We start from the raw sequence: 21,979 nt of genomic DNA, 5'->3' as shown, positions 1-21,979 counted from the left end.
TTGGAATGAAGAGAAAAGTAACACCAATGGCAACCCGGGCTTGGTCGAAGTCTTCTTTGAATCCAGAGCAAAGGGAAAAAGTGAGGAGAGAAGACTTGTGTTTTGGTTGCCTTCAGCCTCATCGGTGGAAAGATTGTCCACGAAACAAAGATCGTCGGATGGCTAAGATGGTGGTCTCAGAATGTGACGTGGAAATGGAGGGAAGTCCCAGAGCAGAACAGATGCAGATTCAACTAGCGGGATCTTATCAAAGGTCAGTACCTTGTGTGTGTCTGTTGCTAAGTTAGTAACTAGTGCGCCTGATAATATCCTATCAAAGCCCGCAGCAACGGGGTATACAGCCTTTAATGATACAGAGTTAATTAAGATGAAAGGGCAAGTAGCTAATCATGATGTCATTGTGTTGTTTGACTCAGCGTCAATGCACAATGTAATTAACTCCAAGCTTGTAAAGAGGCTGAAACTAAAGACTAGCCCATCTGACTATGCATATACATTCAGAATGACAGATGGAAGTTCAACTGAAGTATGGGACCAAAGGGTTACCCAGTTGGAGCTTCAAATTCATGACTATGCTGAGAAGCTTGATTTTGAAATGACTAAGCTTGCTCATGCAGGCATAGCCCTGGGTAAAGCTTAGCATTCTAGGAAGAATCCAGCCATAGATTGGAAAAGCACATTTATCAATTCAAAATGAATGATGTGCTATATGTTTTACGAGGTGAAAAGGATATACCTCAAGGACCGTTGGTTTCCGTAATGGAAATTCGAAAAGCTCAAGAAGAGTTTCTGTTTCTTTGTACAGCATCGGTAGAGCCGATTGGTGATTCTTCGGCTAGCACTAATGTTGCTCAAAATGGAGAGATGGCCAAGCTGGCTGATCAAATAGCAGAGGAGTTCTCTGATTGTTTTAGGGATGAGCTATCTTATGGGTTACCTCCAGAGCGGAATGTTCAGCATAAGATTGAACTAATCCCGAGGGCTGAACCTGTAAATAGACCTCCCTATACGTTGAGTTTTACTAAAGAGGTGGAGGTGCGAAGACAACTGGAAGAATACCTCAAGTTGGAGCAGATTCAACTAAGTTTCTCACCTTTTGCTTCGCCAGTGATATTAAAGAAGAAGAAAGATGATACTTTTCGCCTCTGTATAGATTACAGAGCATTGAATAATATCACTATTAAGCACAGGTATCCGATGGCTCGGATCGATGATTTGCTAGATGCATTACACGGAGCCGTAATTTTTAGTAAGATAGATCTTAAATGTGGCTACCATCAGATCTGTATTAGAGCCGAGGATGTGCATAAAACCGCTTTTAGAAGCAAGTTTAGACATTATGAGTTTTTGGTAATGCCCTTTGGACTTACCAATGCTCCAGCTACATTCGTCATGCTTATGAATGATTTACTACGTCCATATCGGAAAGTTTATAGTACATCTTATTGACGATATTATGGTATTCAGTAAGAGTATTACTGAGCATTATAAACACTTAAGAATAGTGTTCAGTACTTTGAGGAAAGCCAGTCTTTATGTAAATAAAAAGAAAACTATACTATGTATGGTAAGACTTGAATATTTAGGATTCATAATTACTCCTGAGGGAGTAGAAATGGATCCAAAGAAAGTGGCTGCGATACTGACTTGGCCAATCCCTCAGAGTTTGACCGCTTTGCGATCATTCTTGGGATTTGTCCAATTTTATCGAAGGCATATCAAAGGATATTTTGAAATAGTATCACCATTGACTAATCTGACCTCAGATAAAGTACCTTTTATATGGGGACAGAATCAACAGGAAAGTTTTAACACCATAAAACAAGCTGTGGTCTCAGGACCAGTGTTAAAAATAGTTGATCCCCAGAAACCGTTTCTCCTTGAAACCGATGCAAGTGGCATTGCGGTAGGAGCATTTCTCCTCCAAGAGGGAAGGCCAGTAGCCTTTGAAAGCAAGAAGCTTTCTCCCTCTCAACGAAATTGACCAACTCATGAATCAAAGTTGTATGCTCTTGTCCATGCTCTAAAAACATGGAGACATTATTTGTATGGGTCAGAGTTTTATGCTGATGTTGATCACGATACTCTGATACATTTTTGTAAACAACCTGACTTGAGAGGCCGCCAAGCTAGGTGGGCAGAACTCATGCAGGAGTTTAACTTGACGATTCGGTACTGAAGAGGGAAGGATAATAAAGTTGCTGATGCGTTGTCACGCATTATGCATAATATGAGTTTCACGGTATTAGAGAGTGCTCTAATGACCAAGATTAGAGAAACTCAAAAGGTGGACGAGTTCATCCAAAGCCTTTGGCCTAAGGCTCATGTGTTCAAACCCGGGGAAAAGGATGACCTAGCATCCAGAAAAGGCCAAACTTATGCAAGATATGCCATAAGGGATGGTATGCTAAAAAGAAATGGCAAGGTAGTAGTACCTAATCAGAATGATCTCAGGTAGAGAGTCATTCAACAATGCCATGATAGCCCATGTGCGGGACATCCAGGAGTCGAGAAGACATATGATCTCGTGAGACGAGATTTCTTTTCGCCAAAGATGAAAAAGCATATTCATGAATATGTGACACGTTGTTTTTCGTGTCAAGCAAGTAAGGTAGAACGGGTGAAGCCACCCGGACTTTTACAGCCCTTAGAGATACCACTAGGTAGCTGGGAGAGCATTTCCATGGACTTTATTGTAGGTCTGCCTACGACACAAGGTGGATATGATTCTATCCTTGTGGTGGTTGATCGTCTTACCAAGATGGCTCACTTCATTCCAACTAGAGAGTTTGTGAGTGCCCCACAAGTGGCGGATTTGTTTATTAGACATATATTTCGTTTGCATGGATTACCCAAATCCATAGTGTCAGACAGAGATGTCAAATTTACCGGTCATTTTTGGATTGCGGTGTTTGAGACCTAAGGACTGAGTTGGAAATGAGTAGTGGGGATCATCTAGAAACGGATGGTCAGACGGAAAGAATCAACCAAATTTTAGAGGATATGCTTAGAGCATATGTGTCATTGAGGCAACATACATGGGACAAGTGGTTGCCATTGTTAGAATTTGCCTACAATGATAGAAAACATTCCTCTACAGGGTTCACTCCGTTTGAGCTGAACTATGGTTATAGACCAGCGAATCCAACTACAGTTGGAGTACCTCAGAAAGTGCCTATTGCCGCGAACTTTGTGATTCAAATGCAGGAGATGCTAGCACTTGCAAGAGCTAATATCCGCCAAGCTATGGATAGAGCTAAGGCGTATGCGGATGAAAACCGATTCGCTAGAAAATCGCTAGAGAATTTAAGGAATGAGAAAAGGTTTTTCTCAAAGTTCCTTCGCACTCTAAGTCTTTAACTGCAGGAGAGTGTGCTAAGTTATCACCTCGATATTGTGAGCCATGGTTAATTCTGAAAAGAATAGGCAAGGTAGCCTATAAATTAGAATTGCCACAGGGTTGTAAGGTGCACCCAATGTTTCATGTTTCTCGCTTAAAGAAATTTTTGCATACAGGCGACTCACTAATCGAAGGTGTTGTTTTGTTTCAGGAGATAGAGGATAATGCAAGACACAAACCAACAAGAATCCTGGACCGAGGAACAATGCAAGTACGCAATCGGAAGATACCCACGGTGTTGGTTGCATGGCATGGTCTACCTCTATCAGAAGCTACCTGGGAATCCGTATACCAGTTACGGAGAGTGTTCCCAGACTTTATCATCGAGGACGCTGATGCCTGAAGAGGAAAGGAATGTTACGCTCAAGTCGAGGTAACATGACCTCGGAAGAGTCAGTCGCATTTTCCTTTAAAGGATCAATGTTTGTATTATATTTGTTTGGGCTTCATGTAAATGATAAAAAAGGAATCAAGGTCAAGGTCCTTGGTGAGGGTGATATGGCACTAGACTAGGTGTGGATCTAAGGCTAAGAGACCTAAATGCATGAAATGTGCCAAGGGGCAAATAGTTTTAATGATATCCCAAGAGAGGGATAAATGATGCATTAAGGAAGGACCCTAAAATGAAGGCATGTGGCATACTAGATCCATCTAGGGAATTTTGGGGCTTGGTGGAATTGTGTAAGCAAGAGCTTCACGTAACGATTCTAAGGAAGAAAAAAAGCTGACTACTACCACCGAGATTTGGTTGGGAGGTGATTCTACGTGCCAGCGCCTGTGATTCCATGTAAGCTAGGAGTAAACAAGATTTCGTGTGATAGAACACCCCGAAAGCAACATAGAACAAGTTACCCCACCTAGAAAAGGCCCAAAATCAGCAGTAGCTGACAGAAATCAGCCAGAAATCAAATCGTCTTGCTTCCTACAGCTTGCCTGCAACCCAAAAAGCAATAAAAACGGCTCTTGGCACAAAAACGAATTTCGTTTCTAGTAGTCCACCAAGAGCCCACAGATTGCCCTGGTAGTCAAAAATCAGTAAGGCGATGTGATAGAATAGCCCTGGACCACTTTCCCAGCCTGTGACTTGCCTCTCCTTGTTCTTCTATGGTCCAAAAAACAGCCCTTATTTTTCTTTAACTTTTGGCTTGGTTTTTGGCCTCCTGCATGCCAAAAAGGTGTCCTATACTGATTTTAGAGTCCTGTGCCAAAAATAGCAAAGAATTTTAATTCCCCAAGTCCCGTATACGTGGCCAGACTTCCGCGCCCCAGAGGCCCAAGGTAGTCACACGTAAATTACGGGAGTCGCAAATCAAAATTCCCATAAATTCAAGTCCTCGTGACATACCCCCTCCTTGAAAGGAGGCAAACGTCCACAATTGCCTACAAACAAAAACAATAGCAAAAGAAAAAGAAAATAGCAAAGATAAAAACCAAATTTGAAAGGACAGCCAACAGACCAACCAAATTTGAAAGGACAGCCAACCATGCCGCCAACAGATCAACCAACAATGTATACATATTTGTAGAGCCATGGATAACAAATACATATAGCACTGCACATCAAATGCATCATAACCAAGAGACTAATCATAGAGGCCCCGCGGCAAAAATACTGTCAGCAACCAGTACCTCGGGTGAGACATACTGTAACACCAAGCGATCTCTAGATACTCGAGCGTGTCTGTACAGAGAAAGTGGAGGTGCTATCCCCCCTTGAGCATCAGGAAATGCTCCAAACGCCTGTCGCTCTGCTCAACCTAAAGAAGTGCCAACTAAAGTAGGCTCTAACTGGAAGGCCTCATGTTAAAGCTATAACACCTGAGGAGTATCTGCCAGTTCCTCCCCCTTCAACCACTTCGCATGCAACGATGAATACTTTAAAATTCTCACCAAGTAGCGTCGGGTAACTTTACCTCTTACCTTCCTTTCCTTATGAGCTAGAATCTGCTCACGTACAAGAACTTCGTCCAACTCTTCCACCTCTAGCTGCATCTCCCAAGGCAAATCCTCAAACACATCACCTTGAAAGGCTTCTTAAAAGGCCCATAATACCTCATACTCAACTTAGGAAAAAGACGAGTACGACCTCGTGTACTTTTCAGCCTTCCCTTCTGAAAACACAACAAGACGTAATCACCTTAATTAATAACAACTTCACAACGGTGTTTGTCTGCTGCCCTCTCTTGCTTATCCTATGCCCGCTGAAGTGCTTGCTTTACTTTCTGAGAAGCTACATCCAAGATTTCCACATACTTATCAACCTCGAAAATTTTATCTTTTGTCCGCAAGATGGGTGGAATCTTACGGCTGCCTTCCACTATCTCAAATGGAGCTTTACCTGTAGAAGAATGAACCGTGTTATTATATGCATACTCAACCAATAGTAGAAATTTCTCCCACTGTGACTGGTGCTCCGAAACATAGCATATCCAATGTTGTAGAACTAGCCTCCTCCGATTGCCCATCTGACTACATATGAAAAGCAGAAGAAAACTGAAGACTCATGCCCATATTCTCAAAACCCCGCCAAAACAAGCTGGTCATGCAAGGGTCTCTATCACTCATGATAGACTTAGGCATGCCATGATACTTAAAAATATTATGCATAAATAACTTCGCCATATGATCTATCCCAATCTTCTTTCGTACAAGAATGAAATGTGCCTGCTTGCTAAACCAATCAATGATCGTCCATACTCCATCATTACCTGTAGGGGTCCTAGGCAAATAAAAAATGAAGTCCTATGCTTTCCCAAGGTCTATCTCGGATGGGCAACAATCTTGGAGTCTTTCGACGATCATACTTCACCCTCTGACAGGTCATGCGAACATATTCTTCAACATCACGATGTAGCATAGGCCAATAAAAGAAATGCTCCACCGCCTTAACTGTAGCATTAATACCACAATGTCCTGCATACAATGGATCATGACCTTCTGCCTCAACTGCTTAGTGATACACAGCCTGCCATGCATCATCATATAACCATCCTTAAGCACATCACTCATCATCTGCATACTGATCATAAATTCCAGCATATTGCTCATCATGTGCATACTGATCTTTCATTACATCAAGCTCATAATGATAGGCAATTGTTACAGCTGAAACTTGCGGCTTTCGACAAGGCATCTGCAACCACATTCTTCTTGCCTTCAACATGTACAATCTGAAAATGAAACATAGACAAGAAGTTTGCCCACCTCATGTGCTTCTCGGACAGTTTAGATTGCGTTAACAAGTAGCGCAAGATCTGTTGATCCGTCTGGATTGTAAAATCAGCTCCCAGAAGATAATGTTTCCAAGTGGACAAGGCATAAGTACAGCCAACATCTCCTTCTCATAAATCTGTAAATGCTTCTCAGCTGGCTGTAATATGCTACAGGGTGCCCATCTTGTGTCAGAACCGCTCCAACACCATTCTTACCACAGGCATCCGCGTGCACAAGCCCCTCCATAGCTTGCTGCACCTGTTCCATCTCTGTCAGTCCGGCTCCAGGCCCTAGAAAGCTTCCAACCAGTCCGTACTAAGGTTTCCCTGCACATGGTTTTCCTCTCCATCCATGGACAGCCCTGTGGCACTCCTGCATTAATTCTGCCCACCATGGTGGTCCTGATCTGCCAGCTATCTCCTCTCTTTCTCTGCTGCCCACATGGCAGCCCATGTGCTGCCCATGCGGCAGCCCCATGCCAAATCCTATTCTAGGTCCACCCCCCCGATGCACTCCTCATATGGGGGCTCACAGGTGGGAAGGTGACCAATCCTATTCCAACAACTCCTCCAATCTAGAGTTCTTGAAACCAGTGAGAATCCTGCAAAACAAGCAGCTCACCTCCCACCATAGCCCGAATACATCGAGTCACCCCTGAGCCTGAGGTCTAGACAATGTCAGGAGACTGGCCAGCCTGAAGGCAAAACATGTGTCCCATGCCCATGCTCCTATAGGCCTAACACTAGCTATCTTTAATGGTGGTCAACTCTCTTTTTTTTCAGAGAAAAGAACATTCTATTATAATCTCCTTAATAGCATGAACACCAAGGAAAAACAACTCCCCAATGAAAGGAACAATATAAAAATACAAGAATATCCCCATGGCTGGTCGCTCTATATGAGATTACCTCGTACAAAGGGCTGAACAAATAGCCACTAGTTGTGAATCAAAGAAAAGGGCCTAGCTCAAACATACTGGTAAAATCCTCCCTCATGTGCCTAGCGTGATCTGAGTCTCCCTGCAGTCTATCCCATCTATGAATGATATCTAGCCAAATGCTGGCCATGTGTCTCCGAGGCTGATATGGTTTGTTGCTCTATGGCATGCTTCCACCTAGCTGTCCATATGTACCAAGCAATGAGACTTGCTATCAGCTCCCATTTATGACATTGTCCAAGTGTCCTCACCGTCTCTATGAAGTCTTATGCATAGATGAAGTTCAACCCTTGCCACACGCAAAGAGTCTCATCAACAATTTGCTTGTTCAACTAGGATTTCTCCATCCTCTTCTGGCTATCTTTGTCAGGAAAATGCGCATCCCTCACAAGGGCAAGCACATAGGTAGGAATTTTTGCTTTCCCAAGCAAGAGGCTCTTCAAGCTCGAAGATGGCTCTGATATCAAATGAAACACCCCCAAACGAGTCAAGTGACATCAGACCCTAGTAGGATACAACTCCAAGGTAGAGTCCTAGAAACCACAAGACAATCCCACAAAACATCTCATAGGGGTCGAGCTCCACATCTCTCCACATGCTTGATTCTTTCAAATGAATGTCCAGCCATGGGAGAGGAGTGCATTTCTTGCAAAACCAGCTGGCGGTATTTTGAGTCTAGCACTAAATAAATCCTATATTGGCACAACAGCCCATTATGCAATTTGAAATCCAAATGACACTAACTACAAGGCTTCTGCAAATCTGAAAATATGAGAGCTACTTTAGAATTCTGCATACTCTTCCTGAATGCCATGAATCCACTCCTGATATACGGTAGAGATAGCATCTTAAAACTCCTGATATATTGATGTAGTCTTTTGGCTGCGTGTATTTCTGTAGTCTTTTGCCTGACGGCATCTTCCACTGCCTATGGAGAAACTAAATCAGCCGGTGGCTGAATCGGAGCATGTGGTAGAGGAGGAGCTTGCTGTAAATGCTGATTTTCAGCTTAGATTTCAGATGCAGAACCCAAAGCAATGGGTAGTGATCCCTCAAAAACATCATCCGATGTGAGAGAAGCTGGCATATTAAATTCAGCTTGTGTATGTGCTGAATTTTCTGAAAAGATTACATCTCTGCTGACAAAGTGTTACAGGATTGTAGGGACGGTAACCTTTGCTCTCTCACTATACCCAACAAATATGCATTTAAGTGCCTTGTCTGACATTATAACAGGCACATGGGCATATGCAACACATCCAAAGACACAGAAATGTTCCACTGAAGGCTTTTTCCAATGCCAAATTGTCTTTAAAGCCTCAATGGGAGCCCAATTCAAAACATAGTTAGCACACATGAGACCCTCAAGCCAAAACCTGTGAGGCAACTTTTTGCTCGTGAGCATGCATCTATCCATCTCCATAAGAGTTCTATTCTTCCGCTCAGCTTGGTCATTTTGATGAGGGGTCAGCCTCACTGTAAGCTGATGTGTGATGCCTTTCTCATTCAAATAAGCCTCAAATTCATGAGACATATACTCCCCCCCTCTATGTGTGCGTAGTGTCTCCACCATGAGTCCTGTTTCATTCTCAACCTTTGCCACAAAGTGTCGAAAATACCTAAACACATCTGATTTTTTCTTTAAACCATAGACCCAAGTGTAGTTTGAGTAGTCATCAATAAAGGTGACATAATATAGATAACCACCCAATGCAGGAGTCCTCATGGGACCGCTAACATCACTATGAATGAGCTATAATTTCCGAACAGCTCTTACTACACCATCCTTTTTTAAGGGAAACCTGTGCATCTTCCCAAGTATGCAACCTTCACAGGCACGAGGGGGAGGTGACTCCAAGGGAGGCAAAGCATCAACCATAGCATGTCATCAAGCTGCCATAACTCATATGCCCATATCTGGCATGCCATAACTCCACATTCTGCATAGCAACAATGGGAGTAGAAACTGCAAGTGCATGATTTGATCTTTTCTCAAAAATATCAAGCTGAAAAAGACCACGAAACAGCATGCTAGATGATCTCAAGGCATGATCATCTTCTTTATCTCAAACTAGGCACTTGTCAAACTAAGACAACCTGAAATCCTCTTTTATTGAGAGAGGACACTAAAAGCAAATTTTTATTGATTCCATGCACATAAAGCACATCATGAATTCTGAAATTTGTGCCATCTGTGGCTGTAAGCACAATCTCACCAATACCACGAACTAAATAAGAAGAATCATTTGCACAAGACACCCTTTTTCCAGCAGGTGATGGATGCAGAGAATCAAACAAACACTTCCTGGAAGAGATATGTTTGGTGGCACCATTACCAATTATTCAATGTCTCATTGACATTGAAAGTGTATGCATCCTTAGAAGGATCATAATTGCAAGTCAAAAAGGCATACGAATCATCCTCAGATGTGGATGTAGTATCCCGAGCAAGCACCTGAAAATCAAAAATCTAAGTCAAAAAGGCATAGTCTTCGTCCACTGAGTTGGCTGAAGCATCACCACCATCATGTGCATGAGGAGCTGAATCTGTGACAGCCATGCTTGAATCCTTTTTCTTTTCTTTGGCAATTCTTTTCTTGCATTCTCCTATGTAGTGACCCGGCTTCTTGCAATAATGACAAATGCCCTTTTTCTTGGGCTTCTCTAATTCACTCGTAGCCTTGTGAGAAGGCTGTCCAGAATCAGCTTTATGTTGATGTGTAGGCTGATTTGCATGCTACTTATGCTGCCCCTTCCCTTTGGGCTTGAATTTCGAAGCATGGCATGCTCACCAGCCCGCCTAACTGTGGCTAGGGGGCAAAACCTCTAATGAGGGAAAAGTGCATGCCCCTAGCCCACTTATTGACATTACATTGGTCACTGCCTAGAATATGGCAATAATTCTAACAAGGTCATGACCTTCAACTCCCGAGCAGCTATGCATAGAGAGCAGTTTACCTTTGACGGATCACCGGTTGAGATTGTCTCATCATGCACATACCTGGGGGTTCTATTCTCTCGCCCTATCTTCATGATGAGACTGGTGATTGTCATGTGCACGGATTGATATCTGACGTATACTGGGTACACAAGACTAGCTTAGGTAGCCTGGGGAGGCTTAGAGCTAGACAGGCTTGATTCTCGGGTTGAGTGGCAAGGGTACGAACCAGTTAGAAGTCTTCGCTATTTTTGGCGCTTGGCGTCCGAGTCTATAAAAGGGGCCCAGAGGTTCAGTTCTCAGAGAGCCGATGGGAGCAAGTTTCGTTCCCAGGTGCTAGGTCTGATCCTGGATTGAATCGCGGACGCGCGCCTGCATCATAGCGTTGCCCAAGGCCCAGTAGCAGATCCCAGGCTTCACAGCGCCACCTGGTGGTATGGGACACTAGGCTGGTTTGGATCTGGTTGGGAGTTCGTGCCAGTAGCTCAACTCGAGGCTCGGAGGGGACATCTCTTGATTCGGGATCACATCCCATAGATGTCATGGTTGGGTGGTGAACAGCCTGCTCAGTTTCTCACGTTGTGTGTTCTTGTGTTTGCTTGCAGATCAGAGGTTTCAGGAGTGCTGGGACGTGTCAGTTGGTATCAGAGCCAACTCCTGAGGTAGGAACTTCTGTTCCAAGAATTATGGACGATTTGTTCCTCCACGTATGCCCTAATTTCGAAATTTGTGCTGCAAGTTCTTGTTTGGTTCATCAGTTATGGGAAGTGGTCAGACTTTAGGGTAAAAGGTAGGAAGAAGAGAGTGAGTGATGAATTCGAGATTGCTGAAGGGTTTAAGTAAGAGAGGGTGTGAGGTGTAGCTCGGAGAGAGTGGAGAGGATTGGAGGAGAGGCGTGAGAGGGGCTGTTGGGTAGACGAAGGGTTGACAGGAATTCTAGGGGATCCCGTGTTTTGGTCACGGCTGCGCAGAGGATAGGTGACGCAAGTAGGTGAGGCTGAGGGTGCGCCTAGGGCTGGAGCGTGATTCGGCCAGGCAGGGGGGATGCGCCATAGGCTGGAGCAGGGTGTGGCCAGGCTGCTCGGGGAGGCTGATGTGCGAAAAAAGCACCACCCTCCAAGTTGGGAGGGTGGGGCGAGAAAAGCATCAACCCTCCAAGGTTAGGAGGGTGTGCATGCTAAAAAAAGCATCAACCCTCCAAGTTTGGGAGGGTGGGCTTTTCTAGAAAGCATAGCTTCCTAGATTAGCTGCACCGTCTCCTTTATAGCCTGGCGAGATCCCAAGCTCAGCCACAACCTATGCTAGAGTGCGCAAGAAGACCTCTCCACACCTCTACCAGATTTTCGTCACCTAGGTACGGCTACAGCTGCAGCAAATTTCCGTACAGTACAGCCTGCAGCAGAACCAGCAGGGGGAGTCTCCGGGTTCACCTACTCGAGCTGATCATCAGCTTTGTACCCCTTCTTCTCGGCCAGCTTCTCTTCTTTCATCACCTCCTCTTGGGACGGTTTTTTTTCTCTGCTCCACTCTCCTTCCAGCTTCGATTCCACCAGTCACTTCTCTCAGTTCACTACTCTTTTCAGATCAGATTTCAGACATGGCTGATTCTGTAAATCCTGAGTTTGCCATGGGTGACCAGGATTTGGACTACCCTGCGAAGGAAGACCTGGGTCTCTACAACGATCTGATTACAAAGAAAGCCTTCAGTGAATTCACCACTGCTCTTGATGGAAAGTTTGAGCAAGTCAATGCGAATCAAACGGGGTTGACGCAGCAACTCCAAGGGATTCAGACTACCCTCACTCTTCTGACTAGCACTGTTCAGGTGCTCACGCATGTGGATGCCATGGCTTCAGTGTTAGGTCCGAACATCACTCCAGATCCTTTTCCCGGAGATCAGAAGTCTCGTACCATGGAAGTTGTTGACACTTGGTTGCACAAGTGGCAAGTACACTTCCAGTTTCACCCGTACCCAGATGACAAGAAAATACAGCTTGCAGCCGGGTTCATGTCAGGAAAGGCTTTATTATGGTGGAAGGAACTCCAACCCAAGCCTGCAACATGGATAGATTTCGAAGGGGTCTTCAGGAAGGAGTTTCTGAAGAAGGAGGACGATTATGATATCGTAGGCAAGCTCAAAGCCCTCGATATGTCCAAGCTGAACTTGATTTTTGAGGGTTATCTTTAAAGGTTTCGGGATTTGCAGACCACAGCTACAAAAATGGATCCTGTGACCTTGTTAGGTTTCTTTGTGGATGGTTTACCTGACTTGTACAAGTTGCAGATCAAGAACAACAAGAGTACCACATTGCAAGAGGCCATGAATTATGCGCGTATTTATGATGATGCCATGGCCAGTGCAAAGGGAACCACAGTTTCCAACACGAGTGGGAAGAACAAACGGAAGTTCTTCCAGTCTACCACTGGTACCGGGGAGACGAAGTCTATAGACAACGCCTCCAAGAAACACTTGACTCAGGCGAAGAATGGTCGTGCCCGTTTCCTTCGTACCTTGAAGCTAAAGAAGGAAGGCCGTTGCTTCTTCTGCGAGGAGCGGGGCCACACTAAGAATGATTGTCCAAAGCGCAAGAATCAAAAGCAAGCGCTGGGACCGAAGCTCCAGGCGGGTCCGGGTACCAAAGCCAAGGGAGCGAACCAAGTTTTGATGACAGGTATTTCTGTAAATGTCATTACCTGCCCACTTTTTTCTAATTGCACTTTTAATACTTCGTTATTTGGTTCCCATGATCTTTTCCGAGTTTATGGAGAAGTTAGGGACCAAAGAGTTCACATTCTCTTTGACCCGGGCAGCTCTCACAACTTTGTTAATTACAAATTTGTGCAGAAGATGGGGCTGTCCACGATACCTAGCGATCACACCTATGAGGTGCAGCTTCCAGCTGGGAAGCAGTTTTGGGATCGCAAGATTGAAGCGCTTTCTATCCGGATTCAAGAATACACAGGGGCTCTTACGTGCTATGTTATGCACTTGGAGCATGTGGACTTGTTAATCGGAATAGAGTGGTTTAAAACCCACGATATTCGGATTGGATGGAAGGAACATACCCTTTCTTTTGTGGATAAGGACACATAATTTTATATTCAGTGCGATAATATTCCCTCTTCTCAGGGACCTATTATATCTGCGATGCAACTTCGGAATATATTAAACACTTCTCATTATGATGTCTATCAGTGTGTTTTGATTCCGCTTTCTTCATTTGTTGTCTCTGTAAATAACAAGAATGATTTAAGTGTGTTTGAACACCGTGAATTGAGAATGTTGTTAGACGGTTTCGAGGATGTATTCCCTGCTCAACTGCCGGAAGGTTTACCTCCAAAACGGGCAGTAGATCATCGCATAGACTTAGTACCTGGGGCTCAACCTATTAGTGTACCACCTTATAGGATGAGCCAGCTTAAGGAGGATGAGCTAGCTACACAGCTACAGGATTACCTGAATATGGGCTATATTCGCCCAAGTAAATCACCTTAGGGAGCACCTGTCCTCTTGAGGAAGAAGAAAGATTCTACATGGAGAATGTGTATAGATTATAAATGATTGAATAAAGTGATCATTAAGAATCGATACCCTCTACCTCGTTCCGATGATCTAATAGACCGTTTGGCCGGAGCGAAGTATTTCACTAAGATTGATTTGCGTACGGGTTATCACCAAATCCGTATCTATGCTAAACACATAGATAGAACCGCATTCTGAACTAGGTATGGCCACTACGAGTTTCTTGTCTTACCTTTTGGTTTGAGCAATGCTCCTGCCACCTTCCAGCAAATGATGAACGATTTGTTCCAAGATTTTCTGGGTAAATTCATTGTAGTATTCTTAGATGACATCTTGGTATATAGCCGAACGCTTGAGGATCACATAGGACACCTCCGGATTGTCTTAGTTATTCTAAGACAGCATAAGCTCTATGCCAAGATGAGTAAATGTGACTTCTTTATGAAGGAGATCATTAACTTAGGACACAAGATTTCTTCTGAAGGTATTAGCATTGATCTGGATCGTATCCAGAAGGTTTTAGAATGGCCTATCCCTCAGACTGTGAAACAACTTCGTTCTTTCCTAGGATTTACGGTATTTCTACGGAAGTCTGTGCGTGACTATTCACATATCACAGCACCCCTGACAAACATATTGGAAGGTCGTGGAAGCAGGTCTACCCAGCCGATTTCTTGGAATGATGCATTGAACAAGGCTTTTGAAACCTTGAAGTTTTCTATCAAGGAAGCACCCGTTCTTGCATTACCCAATCCTACCCGGCCTTATGTTTTAGAGGCCGATGCGAGTGATTTTGCGATTGGGGCAGCTCTTTTCTAAGAGGGCAGACCTGTAGCTTTTGAGAGTAAGAAGCTAGACGACACCCAATATCGTTGGCCCACACTAGAAAAGGAACTCTATGCTGTAGTGTATGCCCTTAAGGTTTGGAGACATTACTTGTATGGTTCGAAGTTTCTTGTATTGACTGATCATCAGTCAATTAAGTATGTGTGTGATGGGTCTGAATTCAGGGGACGGAAAGCTAGATGGGCAAAATTAATGCAAGATTTTGATTTTGAAATACGTTATCAAAAGGGTTCGTTGAACCGTGTGGCGGATGCCTTAAGTCGAGTCAAGTTTGTAAATGCTATGTCATTTACGGAAATATCCTCAGACCTATTTCAATCCTTGAGAGGGCTTTACGCAACTGATAGTCATTTCAGTTCTTATTGGCAAAGAGTCCAAGATGGGAGCTCCATGGTTGACCAAGACTCGGGGATTGTGCCACCTACGGTACAGGCGGCGGGAGGTCAATGGATGATTAGGAACGGCTTGCTCTTCCGGAATGGAAAGATTTGTGTGCCAGATGTTCTGGAACTTAGATCCAAGATTCTCTGGGAGTGTCATGATGCTCCTAGTGCTGGACATCCGAGTATACATCGGACTCTGCCTCTTGTGAAGCATACCTTTTATTGGCCTAAGATGCATGCATTTATTGAAAACTATGTAGTAGGTTGCCGGGTTTGTCAGGTTACTAAGGCAGAACACCTTAGAAGCGCGGGTTTATTACAGCTATTACAGATTCCAGGTAATAAATGGGAAAGTATTTCCATGGATTTTATTACTGGTTTGCCTCGAACGCGCAAGGGTCATGACTCCATTTGGGTCATAGTCGACCGTCTGACAAAAATGGCTAGATTCTTACCTACTAGAACAACTATTTCAGCTGTTCAGCTGGCTCACGAGTTTGTGGACCACTTGTTTAAGCTGTATGGTTTACCCTCTGACATAGTCAGTGACAGGGACTCAAAGTTTACAAGTAACTTTTGGACACTTGTTTTTGAGAAGTTAGAAACTACTCTACGTAAAAATTCCTCATATCATGCACAATCCGATGGCAGTACAGAGAAGGTCAACCAATTGGTTGAAGATATGCTTCGGGCATATGTATCTAAGAGACAGTCTTCATGGGAAGATTATCTTACCTATGATAGAATTTGCTTATAATAGTGCAAAGCATTCGAGTACTGGTTACAGTCCTTTTATGCTTATGTACGGGTTTCAACCTAAGTCACCAGTTATGGTTGGGTTAAAAGGGATTCAAAATGATGCTGCAAAGAACTTCTTGCAAGACATGCAGGAAATGTTGCAATTTGCCAAGGAGTCTATTAGAAGTGCCCAAGATCGGGACAGATTTTATGCTAATAGACATCGTTCACCTAGAGAGTTCTCTGAAGGAACGATGGTATATTTGCGAATTCCCAAGGAATCCAAGAGCCTAAGTACTGGTTTGGTTCCGAAGTTATCCCCCAAATACTGTGGTCCGTTTAAGGTCATTAAAAGAATTGGACCAGTTGCATATCGACTAGAATTGCCTCCTGATGTTAAAGTACATCCAGTCTTTCATGTCAGTAGACTGAAAGAAGTCTTGGGTGCAGATGATCAACTTGTTTCTCCTCACGAGATAATAGAAGTTACAGATTTGACTTTTATTCCACACGAACCTGAATGTATTCTTGAATTTCGTGACATACAGATTCGTAATCGATCTATCACGGAATACAAGATCAAGTCGAAGGATCGTGTTGAGGAGGATGCAACATGGGAGACATTACAAAACCTCCAAAGAACACGGGTTTTTTAGCGAACTCAGGAGTGAGTTCTTAGAGGAGGGGAAGTATGTCATGTGCACGGATTGTTGTCTGACGTGTACTGGGTATACAAGACTAGCTCAGGTAGCCTGGGGAGGCTTAGAGCTAGGCAGGCTTGATTCTCGGGTTGAGTGGCAAGGGTACGAACCAGTTAGAGGTCTTCGCTATTTTTGGCGCTTGGCGCCTGAGTCTATAAAAGGGGCCCAGAGGTTCAGTTCTCAGAGAGCCGATGGGAGCAAGTTTCGTTCCCAGGTGCTAGGTCTGATCCTGGATTGAGTCGCGGACGCGCGCCTGCATCATAGCGTTACCCAAGGCCCAGTAGCAGATCCCAAGCTTCACAGCGCCACCCGGTGGTATGGGACACCAAGCTGGTTTGGATCTGGTTGGGAGTTTGTGCCAGTAGCTCAGCTCGTGGCTCGGAGGGGACATCTCCTGATTCGGGATCACATCCCGTAGATGTCATGGTTGGGTGGTGAGCAGCCTGCTCAGTTTCTCACGTTTGTGTGTGTTCTTGTGTTTGCTTGCAGATCAGAGGTTTCAAGAGTGCTGGGACGTGTCAGTGATGCAAGCCCGCTTGAGGAGAGGATATGCCTCTCTTGCCCGACTGGAGAGACAATGTTTCCACTCGCACTTTTAGGACCCACCAAACCAAGGTTCTCCTCTTCGACTCCTTGGTCCGACCTACAGGCATGTATGGGGCAGCCCTTGCTGGGGGCCAAACCTCTCAGATAGAGAGTGGACTCGCATGGAGCGATTATAGATTCTCTTGCTATCACGGATGATCTGCAGTATGCCATCGGTTCCCCGTCAGATCATTCAAGCTCAATTCGGGGCATCTCCATTGTAGTTAGATGCGGCATTCCAAACTATCACTTACCTATACCGCATGCGAGACTATGGCTCCAGTACTACAAGGCGATACAAACTACCTTGGTTGGCGCTATCCTCTTCTATGGCATTAGCAGCAGCTGAGGGTGACTAGAGATGCTGGTATGCACACATGCAAATGGTTCGAGAGACTCAGATTCCACATAGACAGGCTGCCACCCTTCCAGTATAGCATTGACGCACCATTTGTCCCGTTTTGGGGCAGCGAGTTCAACCCAATCATCCGAGCATATCCTTTACAGCTACGCACATTCAAGACCTAGTTGGCACCAAGAGAGTTCCCTATGAAGCTCAGCTTCTATAGGGATCACTGCTTGCACATCTCCAAGGAGGGTTTCGTTGACCAGCACACTCGGATCAACCTACCACACACGCTTAGGATTGCCATTGAGCAGTTCCGTGTTCATCACACCGACTCCGTATCGAGAGTGGACGAGCAGAGGGGATGCCTAGAAAGAGTCAAAACTGCACACTATGTGACCGACATGAGATCGAGTCAAAGGAGCACTTCGCCGTCTGTTGCCCAGTCTACTACAAGGTTCGTGGACGATACCACTACCTCTTCAGAGACAGCTTCAAGCCCCTTTCTAGACTTCTCTCATACCCGACCAGAGTTACCTCGCCGCTTTCATTCGTGAGGCGGTTCGACATAGAGAGCATCATCAGATCACAGAGATAGGGACAGGGGCCTTTATCAAACTCATCTCAGAGTGTGATCACAGAGTTCTTCCAGCCAGAGCATACTGCCCCCCTGACCACAGATAGCAGGAGAGGCAGAGACCCCGAGACCAAGACCCGGCACATTTGGCAAAGGATAGACACACAGATCACACTAGCTGACATCTCATCCATGTTCAAACCCGGAGCACGGCCGACAGGGGTCACTTTGAAATTAAAAGAATAGTATCCTCAATCCATGTCAAAGTCGAGACAACTAACTCCACTAATACTTTTACAGCCATTATAAAAAGGAACAAGTGAATAAACAGATTGATCAAATCTACCTAAGCCAAGAAATGATTAACAGTATAAATCAAAAACCTTTCTTATGCCCTACCTCCGATCACCCATAACATGATGTAAAGCCATCACTGCTACTCGATGTTGTGCTTCCTGCCCTGTTCGCATGGGGGCTACTTTGTACCAAAAAATGGCATCATCTTCAGGGTTTCTAGCATCAGGTAGAATGACACGGCAAATATAACCTCCATCTACCTCCACCTGCTTTCCTTAACATACCAGATAAGTTTAGAAGTCCTTATGTTAGCCAATGCCTACAAGCAGCCTAACAACAGCAAAATAAGGGAAAACATGACATCATAAAAATGTGACTGGCCTGCTTGAACTTTGGTGCGGGCTTCTTATTCTTTTGGCACCACTCATAGAGTAAAGTCTTGGGCATCTTGACCGAATATGAGGATGTGACTTGTTCAGTGTTACTTTTCTGTCCATCGAGCAAGTTACACTTTGTGGGAACTGCTGACGTTTCAGTTGAATCTGGGGATTGCACCTGCTCTTTTGGCTCACTATTATGTTGCTTTTTTAGATGCTCCTTCAAACGCCCATCTTGTTTAAAAGTACGGTTACAGCATGGACAAAGTAGCACCTGCATGGCAACATTACAAATTTAGCAATTCCCACTTGAATAACAAGCAAAAGATAGCATTACAACTTTGAAGTAGCTTTATCAAGAATTCAATAAGACATCATCCACACTAATCTCTATCAAGACAAAATTTAGATTAAACTTAAATATTCAATAAACGTGAAACATATACCTTTGTAAGACTAGAATAAATCCAATCGTACAAATTCAGATTTTGGTTAATCGAAAGACATAAATATTCAATAAACGTGAAACAACTTAAAGGAGTCAAGACAAGAACCTCTCACTTCTTTTAGATCCTTTATTTATTTTTTCCCCCTCAAAAGATCAGGCACTGAAGGAGAATCCTGTCTACCTTGCAGCGTACTTCTTTAAGTCCCAGCTCATACCCTATTGTAGCCCGCGAGCAGGCAGTGCTAGACAACTGGCTGATTCTTCGATCTATGAGGACACTTGGGGCGCGAGACCTTCTATACCTTGCTCCCAAATCAGACATAACGTGTAAATAATGTCCAGCTATATGTTGACGAGATTGGTGGTAGGACGGTGAGGCAATTGCCAATTCACCCCTTCAAGCAAACTAAAATGATTACAGAAGCACTTGGAGAGGCTAGAACTGCAACAAGCAGTTGGATAATGATGAAGCTATATTTTGTAGATTGTCCGATCGGTCTCATGAGGACATAAATAAAAATGACTCATGTTTCGAGCGCTGTCTCTCTCTCTCTCTCTCTCTCTCTCTCACACACACACACACAGCGACAAGCAATTAGCTGTACTCTCTCTCTCTCACACACACACACACAGCGACAAGCAATTAGCTGTAGATTGTCCCATAGATCCTGATCGGTCTCGTGACGTTAAAAAAAATAACTCAAGTTTCTTCTTTTTACCTTTTTTCTTCAGAAAGAATCTCATCTCTCTCTCTCTCTCTCTCTCTCTCTCTCTCACACACACACACACACACACAGAGATGCACACGCATATACAGTGCGTGGATCAAAATTGGTCTCACGTCGACGTTAAATGCAGTTGCCTTTCTCATTACATCTTATCTTCTTACATAACGCTTGCTTCGATAAGAGAAACTGAGGAGGATAAATAACTATGACACCTGGCCAGAATTCTTGGCAGCAGAAGGGGCTGGCTTGCCCCCGCAACCAGCAGCTCCGGACTTATACACATGCTTAGGAGCTCCTTTCTTTGGCTTCCTGCCGCTACCACTGCTGCTTCTATAGTCCATATCCATCGCCAGAAATCGAGGCTGCTAAAACGGCAGCTCGTTGCATTTGCATTGCACAGCCGCTCCTCAATGTGCTCAACAGCGATGTGCTGCACGTATTTCATATCGGAACTCAGATTCCCATTATTATTATTATTATTATTGTTAATTGTTATTGTTAATGTTAATAACGAGCGGCAGGTGCATGAGTGATGGTTTGGTTGTGTTTCATCATAGCACTCTTTGGAATGCTTCCACGTGGACTTTCTTGGAAAGTCAAGGCACTCCATGGGCCTTGGTGAAAATAAAGTACGAGCCCGTCCGCATGCAACAGAACAGCAAAGGGACAAGTTGATAATCAAAATGAACAGCTGGAGACCCCATAATAGCAAGCTGCTAATAGTTCGAGGCCCGATGTTAGGGCTGAATTTTCTCAACAGCTCCATGATTCACGGTTGTCACAGGCGGAAATGCCTCAACAACCAAGTGATTTGTTCCTCAAAGCCCAAACATGGAGCGGAATCCACGAACGGAGCTAGAAACTCCGATGACCAGAGCCCAGGAATGCGAGGCGGGCTAAAACATTGGTGCATGGGGTCTCAAACGTTTGATGAAGATAGTCCAAGAAGTGGGAAACGCTGGTACATGGGGATTAGCTCTACCAACTCTAATCAAGGTCAAATGTCTGGAATTTAGTTCATTTTGTCAATTTGACTAACCCATTTAGTGTGCTAATTGTGGGCGGTTTAAGAGTTAATTGTGATGGTAGGGGACTTGTGTATTGCTGCCTATGGCACAACATGATTGTACTTGGTAGCAAGTGGAGTTCCTAGCAAGTGGTAAAAGATTTACAAAATGAAGGAATACTCCTTTTCTTTTTTGTTAAACATAAACTAGCCGACTTTTATTATTTACAAAAAAGGAAAAGATACAAAATTGGTCCGCTAAAATGGGCAATGTGCCCAATACCTACGCCATATAAGCAAAAGTTACACCATCCCCAAGCTTAGCTCTCTATAAGACACCCTCTCACCAAAGAGTGTTTTTTAGCAGCCCATTTCCCCATATCAGCTAATAGGCATTTCACATTGGCCAAAATCACACTTTCCCTAAACCCCAACCCCACCCCATGGTTAAACATTATCTCATTCCGAACACCCCAGACCAACAACATCACTGCAACCCGAATATGTTGCCAGCAAGGACCCAAGGTGGAAGGCAATCCTCGAATGTCTCCCAAAATCCCCAACCCCTAGTTCATTGTCACACATAATTTTTGCATTAACCCAATCGCTCACACACCTCCTCTTCTGTGATTTCTGCAATCATTTAAAGCACCATTCACGGCTCAAGTCCTCCACTAGGGACAACTCACCATCAAGGTGTTGTAGAGATAGATGGGATGAAGCTATCGGAGCAGTAGTGAGGGTGTCGAGGGAGTGGGAGAGGATGGTGAGGCAAAAGAAAGTGCAATACAATAAGGTGCTAGTTAAGCCTCTGATGTTGTTTCAAATAGATTCTAGCGGATTCCTCGTTGGATGTTGTGATTTCCACACTGCTTATTAAAGTTGAATATGCTATCAAGTTGGAGGTGATGGAAAAAGTTGAATAGGCCAGGGTTC

General features: G+C 44.3%; 1 protein-coding gene across 1 annotated transcript in view; it reads right to left on the bottom strand.

Moving 5' to 3' along the window:
* Window positions 1-20,434, bottom strand: part of LOC147893396 (DExH-box ATP-dependent RNA helicase DExH1-like) — a 55,196-nt gene extending 34,762 nt beyond the window's left edge. Inside the window, exons 1-3 of the mRNA XM_087386285.1 lie at window positions 20,250-20,434; window positions 18,866-19,135; window positions 18,587-18,750 (exon numbers count right to left, since the gene is read on the bottom strand). Of these exons, the coding sequence (XP_087242411.1) occupies window positions 18,587-18,750; window positions 18,866-19,135; window positions 20,250-20,384 (569 nt within the window). The 5' untranslated portion in view covers window positions 20,385-20,434. The remainder of the gene's footprint in view (window positions 1-18,586; window positions 18,751-18,865; window positions 19,136-20,249) is intronic.
* Window positions 20,435-21,979: the final 1,545 nt, after the last annotated feature.

This window comes from Dipteris shenzhenensis, chromosome 15, assembly GCF_047967505.1.
Source record: "Dipteris shenzhenensis isolate YYH24624 ecotype China chromosome 15, Dip_SZ_1.0, whole genome shotgun sequence".
In the NCBI taxonomy this organism is placed as follows: domain Eukaryota; kingdom Viridiplantae; phylum Streptophyta; class Polypodiopsida; order Gleicheniales; family Dipteridaceae; genus Dipteris; species Dipteris shenzhenensis.
This window is presented reverse-complemented; position numbering and strand designations above follow the sequence as displayed.